The sequence below is a fragment of the Delphinus delphis genome, chromosome 1 (genome assembly GCF_949987515.2).
Source record: "Delphinus delphis chromosome 1, mDelDel1.2, whole genome shotgun sequence".
NCBI classification, from domain to species: Eukaryota; Metazoa; Chordata; class Mammalia; order Artiodactyla; family Delphinidae; genus Delphinus; species Delphinus delphis.
In genome coordinates this window covers 154,748,070-154,760,692 of record NC_082683.1, presented here as the reverse complement: position 1 = coordinate 154,760,692, position 12,623 = coordinate 154,748,070, and the positions used below count along the sequence as shown (strand labels likewise).

At 37.6% G+C, this 12,623-nt stretch overlaps 1 protein-coding gene across 1 annotated transcript in view; it reads right to left on the bottom strand.

Annotated features, from left to right (window-relative positions):
• KMO (kynurenine 3-monooxygenase) overlaps positions 1-12,623 on the bottom strand; it is a 76,751-nt gene that overhangs the window by 54,237 nt on the left and 9,891 nt on the right. Inside the window, 1 exon segment of the mRNA XM_059996743.1 lies at positions 1,073-1,219. Within this exon segment, the coding sequence (XP_059852726.1) occupies positions 1,073-1,147 (75 nt within the window). The 5' untranslated portion in view covers positions 1,148-1,219.

Genomic DNA, 12,623 nt, shown 5'->3' with positions numbered 1-12,623 from the left:
ACAGAGCAGAGGAGAGCCCCCTCCTACATCTTGCTAAATGTGGGCCATCTCAGCCCCTTCATCTCACCGGCTCTGTGAGAGAGGAGGCCTAACTTCACCACCCTAGGACCAGCTCCACTGTGCCAGCCAAATAAGGTGACTAAACAGGTTTTACTCCCAAGTACTCAGATAACTAGTGAACATTCAACATGATAGTTTTGCGTTAACTTCATGTTTCTTGACCCTTTTATTCTTATTAGACAGTATAAACTGAGTTATTAACCAAAGTGGGGCAAATGTTTTGATTAAAATGACTATTTACACTAATAATCTGTTTTTAAAGAGTAGCCAATTTGGGGATTAATCAAATTCGATTTGCTTTATTTTCTATTTTAAAAATGCTGTACTGAAAAAGCAGGGGAAAACAGACACTTTTGTATTTAATGGAAATAAAATCGCTTTTCTAGAAAAGAGCAAACTAAACTAATACCACATTTTAAAAAGGTGTATTTAAATATCAGAAAAGTTTCAAAAGAAAGTGAACAATCCTTACAAATGATTAGTAATAATCATTAAAATACGTGAAATAGGTAAGGAAGATTAGAGGTACAAACTTCCACTTACAAGATAAATGAACTGTACATCGTGAGGAATATAGTCAATAATTATATAGTATCTCTGTATGACAACAAACACGTGGTCAAAAAGTACAAACTTACAGTTATAATGTAAATAAGCACTAAGGGTGTAATGTACAACATGTAATTAATACTGTTATATATTATATATGAAAGTTAAGAAAGTAAATCCTAAGAGTTCTCATCACAGAAGATCTTTTTCTTTTATTTTGTTATCTGTATGAGATGAGGGATAATGTTCACTAAACTTATTGCAGCAATCATCTCATGATGTATATAAGTCAAATCATTATGCTGTACACTTTAAACTTATACAGTGTTGTATGTCAATTATACCTCAATAAAACTGGAAGAAAAAAATTAAAGAAGTTAATCTCTGATAAACAAATAAAAAAGAGTAATGATAATTAATATAATACTGCTAACAGGAATAATATATCCAAAGAGATTCTTACCAAGCCACCACCAATGACAGCTATGTTTTTCCTTTGAATATCAGAAGAATCCATCACTGCCAAAGTGGTTTCCATAATTTTTGCTGGTCTTGTCACGGAGAAGACTGTCTCCTACACACTGATTTCCTCCGGTCTTTGCCCAAAGCCCTGCAATTGTGAGCCAGCAGCATTATTTGAGCAAGGCTAATTTTCCTTGAACTTAGAAGGTAGCATTTAACCCGTTAGTTGCCCAAAGGACAATCAGCTCAACTTTAGGAAAAAAGGGAATTCATTGCAATAATCAAAATTTGAAAAATCCAGACAAGTGAAGCTACTCACTATCTTATGTGTAAAACAGAATTTTTAAAGCACAGTTTTACAGCTTTTCTTCTTCCTTTTCTAAACTGTGTATTCTTACTTTCATTTTCATCCATGACTAACCATGAATGATACTTCCCTGGTCTCATGTCCCAGAGCATCTTACACTTTTCTTAGGAAGATGGCATGGTTTCATAATTGATCTGTGGATTATTCTTGTTATTAAGACTGGTCAGGAATTTCAGCTAAATGGTCCTCATGGATTGTCTTTTTTTGCATCAAATGCTAGAAACATTAGAATCTAATTTGTGCATTAACTCTAGGGGAGATGGTTAATATTATGCTTTTTATAAATTCACTCATGGTTTCATATTATCTTTCCACTTCTTTGTCTTCTTTAACCCCATTTTAAAAGCATATTTTAAATTTTTTGTGCATATTTTTGAATTGAGGGTTTCTTTAAAATGGAGCATGATGTGTAAAATAAAGTAAGAACATAAATGAAGATGCTTTCTCCCTGGTGAGGGCAGACAGACTTCAGAACGGTTTTTCCCTGGTGAGGAACTAGAGTTAGACATCATTCAATAGTGACCCTTGTGGATAAGTATGGTTAGAGTTGCTAGAAGAAGTTGTTAGGAATTTTTATTTATTTATTTACAATAGGTAATATTACATTCACATGGTATGAAATACAAGAGGCACAAAAGGGTATACAGTGAATAGTCATTTTTCTTCTAATCCTGTCCCTTGGCCACCTATTTCTCCTGCCCAGAGACATCCACTGTTTTGGTGTCTGGGTTTCCCTACTCTTCTGTAAACAGCACTCTCTTTCTCTCTCTCTCTCTCTCTCTCTCTCTCCCTCCTCCTCCCTTCCTTTTCATAAATAGTGGCCAATTTTACATACTTTTCCACGCTCTATTTTTTCATTTACAACATAACCTCAAGAATTCCAACATACAGAGAACAGTTTCATTTGTTTTTTAAAATTGTGGACTGTAACACAAAAAACTAAAGTATATAAAACACAAGTGTAGAGTACAATAACTTATTGTAAAGCAAGCACCCATGTATTCACTACTCAGGCTACAAAAAATCATTGCCAGAACCCCAAAAGTCTACATGTGTTCCCTGCTGATCACCACCCTCTTCACAGAGGTAACCACCATTCATACAAGTATCCTTAAAATACTTTAGGTTTGCACTTTTGCATCATTTTAAACTTTACTGTAAATGAATTTATGTTGGGTTTTTTTCTTTGAAATTTGCTTTTTTTCTCAATATTATGCTTCTTAAGATCCATCTGTGTTATTCCATGGAGTTCTAGTTCACTCGTTTTCATGTATCCATTCTACTGCTGATGGATATTTGGGTGTTTCCAATTTTTTAATATTTTGAATAATGCTGCTGCTTGACCAACCTTGTATATACGATGTAGTGCACATACATATGAGTATGTATAGGAATTACATACTGGTTATGCATATTTTTAACTTTCCAAAATAAACCACAGTTATGTTCCAAAGTATTATACTAACTTTTACTTGACACAGTGTATAGAAATGTCTCTTCTGCTACATCCTCATCAGCATGTACTTCGTTAGTACATCTAGTTTTTGCTGGTCTGGTGGGTGTGTACTGTATCTCACTGTCATTTTAATTTGCATTCTTTGATTATTAATGAAGTTGGGCACCTTTTCTCCTGTTCATTCACATTTGCTTTTCTTCCTCTGTATAGTGTTCATTTTTCTTTTGGGTAGTCTTTTTTTTTTAACTGACACTGGATATGAGTTTTATTCTTTTTATCTATTACAAATAACTTCTTCTACTCTGTAGCTTGCCTTTTTGCTTTCTTAATGATGTGTTTTGATGGAAAGATATTCTGAATTTTAACATATCAAATATTATCAACCTTTTCCCTTATGGGTTTGTTTTGATGGTTATTTATTTGGGGGGAGTAGGTACTCATGTTATCTAATTTCCATACAAGCATTTTAAACTGAGTGCTCAAAATTCTTCTTGAAAATTAAAAAAAAAAAAAAACTGCAGGAGGGAGATCAAGATGGCAGAATAGAAGGATGTGGAACTCACCTCCTCCCACAAATACATCAGAAATACATCTACATGTGGAACAATTCTCACAGAATACCTACTGAATGTTGACAGAAGATCTCATACAACCAAAGCTTCAAGAGAGATTACCATGTAATCAAGTAGAATGAAAGGGGGAGAAAAAGGAATTGGTAGGGGACCCGCATCCCTGGGAGGGAGCTGTGAAAGAGGAGAATTTCCCAGGAGCACCCTTCAACAGCTGAGATAACAGCCAGGATACATAGGGAGCTTCAGAGGCTCAGAGGAGAGTGCAGCAGCAGAACTGTGGCAGGCAGAACAGAGTGAGACCAGCACAGACAGTCCTGGTCACCTCCCAGCACTCCCCAGACTGAAATGCATGTCTGCTGGTGTGCAGGAGCTGGCTACTGAAATTTGGGCTTCAGCAGACAGACTTGGGGAGGGGATTGGGGTTGGCTCCATGGAGACAGCCTGAGGGGGCTGGAGTGTGATCTGAGCAGCAACCACAGGTGTACTCAGGACTGGTCCTGGTCCACCATAGAAGCCCCATTGTTAACACAAGCATGAAGGGGGGACACTGCCCTGCCATAGCAGCTTCATTCTCAGCATGCTCACAGTGGGCATGGCTCCACCTCTACAAACTCTAGGAGTGTGCAAGCAACAGTGGGTTGTCCACATGCAGAGGCAGAGCTGAAATCTGAGCCAATCCCCAGGGGCTGCGTGACTTAGAAAGAAGGGCTGAAATCTGAGCCATGTGTCAGCAGCTGTGTGATCCACAGATTTATGCCACCAGTGGCAGCTTTGTGAACTCAGTGCCTGCTGGACATCCAAGTGGATTACTGGTGCTCCCGAAACTGGGGTGGGTCCAGTGATAGCAGTTGCAGTCTTTGCAGGTGGGCACATGGAGAGGCAGAGCTGGGGACTGGACTGATTCCATAGCTCCATGGCAGGTATAAGTGCACAACTGTGGTTGTCCCGATGCCTAACTTCAGCAAATCTGCACTGATGAATCTGCACTGGTGGCTTTGTGATCACAGTGTCTGAAGAACACCCAGGCCAATCACCTGCATTCCCATGGTTGAGGTGGGGCTGAGGGCAGTGTCAAAAACCATGTACTTTGTGAGCCCGCACAATGGGTGACAGACACCACAGAGTGCACAGAGTGCACTTCCTAGTGGACGGCTCCTAGGGAGGAGTGGCTCCTCTTCAGGCAAAAGTGCTCCAGTCCCACCTACCTCACACTGCAGCCGAGAAACAGATATGGGATCTTCTGCTCCAACAACTGGGGAGCAGACCCTACCCCCAACAGGGCTGTGACAACCACAGACAAAGAGGAGGCCCCACTCAACATCTAGTGCAGGCTGTGTTCACCACAACACCAATCACACAACCTATCAAAGGGATAAAGAGCAGCACACACTGAGGAAAGATATGGCAGGCATTCATACTAAAAATAGCTCTTACACAAAAAATATTAGACTCATGCGTGCTACACAGGGATGCTCCCACGTAAAAACAACCTTTCAAGAACATAGTAGATAACTGCTTCTCCTAAATTCATAGAGAAACATAAGTAAAATGAAGACGCAGAGGAACCAGTCTCAGTTAAACAATCAAGAGAATTCCCCTGAAAGAACAAACAATGAAACAGAACTCTCTAGTCTATTAGATCCTGAGTTCAGAAAAGAGGTAACAGAAATACTGAAGGAATTAAAAAAGGCTATTGATAGAAATGTAGATCACTGTAAAAAAGAACTAGAAACTATAAAGAGAAGACAATTAAAATTAGAAAATTCGGGGCTTCCCTGGTGGCACAGTGGTTGAGAGTCCGCCTGCCAATGCAGGTGACATGGGTTCGTGCCCCGGTCCGGGAAGATCCCACATGCCGTGGAGCGGCTGGGCCCGTGAGCCATGGCCGCTGAGCCTGTGCGTCCGGAGCCTGTGCTCCACAATGGGAGAGGCCACAACAGTGAGAGGCCCGCATACCGAAAAAAAAAAAAAAATTAGAAAATTCATTTGCCAAAATGAAAGCTGCACTAAAGGCAATAAATACAAAACTAAATAATGCAGAAGAACGAATAAATGATCTGCAAGATAAAAAAATAGAAAACATGCAATAAGAACAGAAGACACAAAGACATATGAAAAAAAAATGAAAGCACTATACGAGACCCATGGGATAATATAGTGTCCCAATCTACACATAATAGGGATCCCAGAAGGAGAAGAAAGAGAAGAAGGGATTAAAACTGCATTTCAATAACTTATGCCTGAAAACTTCCCAAACATAAAGAAGGAAACAGATATCCAGATACAGGAAGCACACAGGGTCCCAAACAAGATGAGCCTAAACAGACCTACACCAAGATGCATTGTAATTAAAATGGCAAAAGTCAAAGATAAAGAGAGGATTATAAAGGCAGCAAGAGAAAAACAAAGAGAAGCCCCATAAGGCTATCAGCTAATTTCTCTACAGAACGTTTGCAGGCCAGAAGGGAATAGCAAGATATATTCAAAGCACTGAAAGGGAAACACTTGCAACATAGGATACTCTAACCAGCAAGATTATCATTTAGAATAGAAGAGATAAAAATTTCTCAAATAAGCAAAAACTAAAAGAATACAGCAATACTAAACCTATCCTAAAAGAAATATTGAAAGTTCTTCTCTAAATAGAAAAGAAGCAAGAAACTACAGGAAAGAGAAAATCACAGTTGGAATGTAAATCACTCAAATAAGCCAGTACACAGATTAAAAAGAAAAAAAAAAAGCAAAAAAATTCTTATGAAAGAGCAGATAACTAGAATGAACAGCAAAAGGATAAACATGAAGATGTGAAAGGGGACATCAAACTCATCAAATGTGGGGTTGGGGAGCTAAGAAAATGTAGATTTATTTTTTAGAATGTGTTTGACCCTATATGACTACCAGTCTAAAGCAAGTAGATATAGTAATGGGTTAGCATACTTGAAAAACAGGATAACTACAAATCAAAAACATACAATAGATTTACAGAAATCAAAAAGCAGAGAACACAATCATAATGCAAAAGAAATCCATCAAACCACAAAAGGAAAAACAAAAAGAAAAATAAGGAAGAAAGAAAAAATACAAAATCAACTGGAAAATAAGGTTTAAAAAGGGAAGAAATACATATCTAATCAAATTTACCTTAAATGTTAATGGATTAAATGCTCCAATCAAAAAACAGAATGGCAGATTGGATAATAAAACAAGAGCCTACAACTTGCTGTCCTTATGGCGAATGACACACAGATTGAAAGTGAGGGGATGGAAAAAGATATTTCATGAAATGGAAATGACAAGAAAGTGGGGGTAGCAAAAGTCATGTCAGACAAAATAGATTTTAAAACGAAGGACATAAAGAAAGATAAAGAAGGACACTACATAATGATAAAGGGATCAATAAAAGGCTATTACACTCATTAACATATATGCAGCTGATATAGGAACACCTAAATACATAAAACAAATACTAAGAGACATAAAGGGAGAAATTGAATGGAATATTATCATATTAAGAGAGTTTTACACCCCACTAACATCAGTGGACAGATCTTCAAGAAAAAATCAGTAAGGCAACAGAGATCCTAAAAGACACAATAGAACAGTTAGACTTGATATTTTCAGGACATTACATGCAAAAAAGACCAGAGACTCCATTTTGTGAGAACACCAAAATCACAACTAACTGCTGAACAATCATCAACAGGAAGACACTGGAACTTACCAAAAAAGACACCCACATCCAAAGACAAAGGAGAAGCTACAATGAGACGGTAGGAGGGGTACAATCACAATAAAATCAAATCCCATAACCACTGGATGGGTGACTCACAAACTGGAGAACAATTATACCACAGAAGTCCACCCACTAGAGTGAAGGTTCTAAGCCCCACATCAGGCTTCCCAACCTGGGGGTCTGGCAACAGGAGGAGGAATTCTCAGAAAACTGGACTTTGAAGGCTAGCGGGATTTGATTGCAGGACTTCAACAGGACTGGGGAAAACAGAGACTCCATGCTTAGAGGGCACACACAAAACAGTGTGTGCATGAGACCCCAAGGGAAAGGAGCAGTGACCCCGTAGGAGACTGAATGAGACCTAGCTGCTAGTGTTGGAGGGTCTCCTGCAGAGGCGGGGGGTGGCTGTGGCTCACTGAAGGGACAAGGACAGTGGCAGCAGAAGTTCTGGGAAGTACTCCTTGGCATGAACCCTCCTGGAGTCCACCATTAGCCCCACCAAAAGCCTGTAGCCTCCAGTGATTGGTCACCTCAGGCCAAACAACCAACAAGGAGGGAACATAGCCCCACCCATCAGCGGGCAAGTGGATTAAAGATTTACTGAGCTCTGCCAACCAGAGCAACAGCCAGCTCTACCCACCACCAGTCCCTCCCATCAGGAAGCTTGCACAAGCCTCTTAGATAGCCTCATCCACCAGAGGGCAAACAGCAGAAGCAAGAAGAACTACAATTCTGCAGCCTGTGGAAAGAAAACCACATTCACAGAAAGATAGACAAAATGAAAAGGCAGAGGACTATGTACCAGATGAAGCAATAAGATAAAACCCCAGAAAAATAGCTAAATAAAGTGGAGATGGGCAACCTTCCAGAAAAAGAATTCAGAATAATGATAATGAAGATGATCCAAGAACTCGGAAAAAGAATGGAGGCAAATATCGAGAAGATGCAACAAATGTTTAACAAAGACTTAGAAGAATTAAACAACAAATAAACAGAGATGAACAATACAATAACTGAAATGAAAAATACACTAGAAGGAATCAATAGCAGAACAACTAAGGCAGAGAATGGATAAGTGACCTGGAAAAGAGAATGGAGGGAAATCAATGCCATGGAACAGAATAAAGAAAAAAGAATGAAAAGAAATGAAGACAGCCTAAGAAATCTCTGGTATAACATTAAATGCACCAACATTCACATTAGAGGGGTCCCAGAAGGAGAAGAGAGACAAAAAGGACCCAAGAAAATATTTGAAGAGATTATAGTTGAAAACATCCTTAACATGGGAAATGAAATATCCACCAAAGTCCAGGAAATGTAGAGAGTTCCAGGCAGGATAAACCCAAGGAGAAACATGCCGAGACACATAGCAATCAAATTGACAATCATTAAAGACAAAGAAAAATTATTAAAAGCAACAAGGGAAAAACAACAAATAACATACAAGGGAACTCGCATAAGGTTAACAGCTGATTTTTCAGCAGAAACTCTACAAGCCAGAAGGGAATGGCATGATATATTTAAAGTGATGAAAAGGAAGAAGCTACAACCAAGATTACAGCACCCAACAAGGATCTCATTCAGATTCGACAGAGAAATGAAAAGCTTTACAGAAAAGCAAAAGCTAAGAGAATTCAGCACCACCAAACCAGCTCTACAACAAATGCTAAAGGAACTTCTCTAGGTGGGAAACACAAGAGAAGAAAAGGACCTACAAAAACAAACTCAAAACAATTAAGAAAATGGTAATAGGAACATACATATCAATAATTACCTTAAACGTGAATGGATTAAATGCTCCAACCAAAAGACACAGGCTGGCTGAATGGATACAAAAACAAGACCCGTACATATGCTGCCAACAATAGACCCACTTCAGATCTAGGGACACAAACAGACTGAAAGTGAGGGGATGGAAAAAGATATTCCACGCAAATACAAGTCAAAAGAAAGCTGGAGTAGCAATACTCATATCAGATAAAATAGACTTTAAAATAATGTTACAAGACAAAGGAAGGACCCTACATAATGATCAAGGGATCAATCCAAGAAGAAGATATAATGACTGTAAATATCTATGCACCCAAAATAGGAGCACCTCAATACATAAGGCAAATGCCAACAGCCAAAAGAGGAAATAAACAGTAACAAACAAACAAGGAAACAAAATTATCAACAAATAATTCTTGGGGACTTTAACACCTCATCTCAGAATAAAAGCAATATGATCATCCCAATAGATGCAGAAAAAGCTTTTGACAAAATTCAACACACATTTATGATAAAAACTCCAGAAAGTGGGCATAGAGGGAACCTACTTCAACATAATAAAGGCCATATATGACAAACCCACAGCAAACATCATTCTCAATGGTGAAAAACTGAAAGAATTTCTTCTAAAATTTGGAACGAGACAAGGATGTCCACTCTCACCACTACTATTCAACATAGTTTTGGAAGTCCTAGTCATGGCAATCAGAGAAGAAAAAGAAATAAAAGGAACACAAATTGGAAAAGAAGTAAAACTGTCACTGTTTGCAAATGACATGATACTATACATAAAAACCCCTAAAGATGCCACCAGAAAACTACTAGAGCTAATCATGAATTTGGTAAAGTTGCAGGATACAAAATTAATGCACATAAATCTCTTTCATTCCTATACACTAACAATGAAAGATCAGAAAGAAATTAAGGAAACAATCCCATTCACCACTGCAACAAAAAGAATAAAATACTTAGGAATAAACCAACATAATGAGGTAAAAGACCTATACTCAGAAAACTATAAGACACTGATGAAAGGAATCAAAGATGACACAAACAGTTGGAGAGATACACCATGTTTTTGGATTGGAAGAATCAGTATTGTGAAAATGACTATACTCCACAAAGGAATCTACATATTCAATGCAATCCCTGTCAAATTACCAATGGCATTTTTTACATAACTAGAATAAAAAATCTTAAAATTTGTATGGAGGTACAAAAGACCCCATATAGCCAAAGCAATCTTGAGGGAAAAAAATGGAGCTGGAGGAATCAGACTCCCTGACTTCAGACTATACTACAAAGCTACAATAATCAAGACAATATCGTACTGGCACAAAAACAGAAATATAGATCAATGGGACAGGATAGAAAGCCTGGAGATAAACTGATACACCTATGGTCAACTAATCTATGACAAAGGAGGCAAGGAGACACAATGGAGAAAAGACAGGCTCTTCAATAAGTGGTGATGGGTAAACTGGACAGCTACATGTAAAACAATGAAATTAGAACACTCCCTAACACCATACACAAAAATAAACTCCAAATGGATTAAAGACTTAAATGTAAGACTGGACACTATAAAACTTTTAGAGGAAAACACAGAAAAAACACTCTTTGACATTAATCACAGCAAGATTTATTTTGACCCACCTCCTAGAGTAATGGAAATTAAAACAAAAATAAACAAATGGGACCTAAGTAACTGAAAACCTTTTGCACAGCAAAGGAAATGATAATATGAAAAGGCAACCCTCAGAATGGGAGAAAATATTTGCAAATGAATCAATGGACAAAGGATTAATCTCCAAAATTTACAAGCAGCTCATGCAGCTCAATATCAAAAAAACAAACAATCCAATCCAAAAATGGGCAGAAGACCTAAATAGACATTTCTCCAAAGAAGATATACAGATGGCCAAGAGATACACAAAAAGATGCTCAACATCACTAATCATTAGAGAAATGCAAATCAAAACTACAATGAGGTATCACCTCACACCAGTTAGCATGAGCATCATCAGAAAATCTACAAACAACAAATTCTGGAGAGGATGTGGGGAAAAGGGAACCGTCTTGCACTGTTGGTGGGAATATAACTTGATATAGCCACTATGGAGAACAGTATGGAGATTCCTTAAGAAACTAAAAATAGAATTACCATATGACCCAGCAATCCCACTACTTGGTATATACCCAGAGGAAAACATAATTCAAAAAGACACCTGCACCCCAATATTCATTGCAGCACTATTTACAATAGCCAGGTCATGGAAGCAATCTAAATGCCCACTGACAGATTAATGGATAAAGAAGATGTGGTACATATATACAATGGAATATTAGTCAGCCATAAAAAGGAATGAAATTGGGTCATTTGTAGAGACATGGATGGATCTAGAGACTGTGATACAGAGTGAAGTTAGTCAGAAAGAGGAAAACAAATATCATATATTAACACATATATGGGGAATCTAGAAAAAGAGCACAGACAAACCAGTTTGCAAGGCAGAAATAAAGACACAGATGTAGAGAACAAACATATGGACACCAAGGGGGGAAAGCAGGGGGTGGGGTTTGTGGTGGTGGGATGAATTGGGAGATTGGGATTGACATATATATACTAATATGTATAAAATAGATAACTAATAAGAACCTGCTGTATAAAAATAAATAAACAAAGAAATAAATGAAATTTAGAAAAATAAAAAAAAATCAGAAAGAAAAAAGCCCAGAATACACATTTTTTTTCAAGTGCACATGGAACATTCTCTCAAATAGACCATAAACTAGGACACAAAACAAGCCTCAACAAATTTAAGAGGATAGAAATTATTTCAAGCATCCTTTCTGACCACACTGGCATGAAACTAAACATCAATCACAGAAAGAGAAAAAAGGGGGAAAAAACTCAAATTACACAGGGACTAAAAAACACGGTACTAAAAAAAACAATGGGTCAACAATAAAAATAAAAGAGTAAATTTAAAAATACTTCAAGTCAAATGAAAATGAAAATACAACCATACAAAATCTATGGGATGCAGCAAAAGCAGTTCTAAGAGGGAGGTTCACAGTGATAGAGGCTTTCCTCAAAAAACAAGAAAAATCTCTAATAAACAATCTAAACTACCACCTGAAAGAATTTAGAAAAAGAACAAATAAAACCTAGAGTCAGCAAATGGAAGGACCTAATAAAGTTCAGAGAGGAAATAAGTAAAATAGAGATTTAAAAAAATGGAAAAAAAATCAATAAAACAAAGACCTGGTCTTGAAAGGGTAAAGAAATTGACAAACCATCTAGCCAGGCTCACCAAGAAGAAAACAGGACCCAGATAAACAAAATAAGAAATGAAAGAGGAGAAATAACAACAGGTACTGAAGAAATAAAATAAAACCCACAAGAGAACACTATTAACAATTATATGCCAACAAATTGGACAACCATTACTTCATGGACAATTTTCTAGAAACATACAGCCCACCAAAACTGAATCAAGAAGGAAGAGATAATTTGAACAGACCAATCACTAGAAGGGAAATAGAATATGTTAAAAACAAAACAAAACAAAACAAAAACTCCCTGCAAACAAAAGTCTAGGACCAGATGGCTTCACTGGGGAATTCTACCAAGCATACAAAGAAGAAATT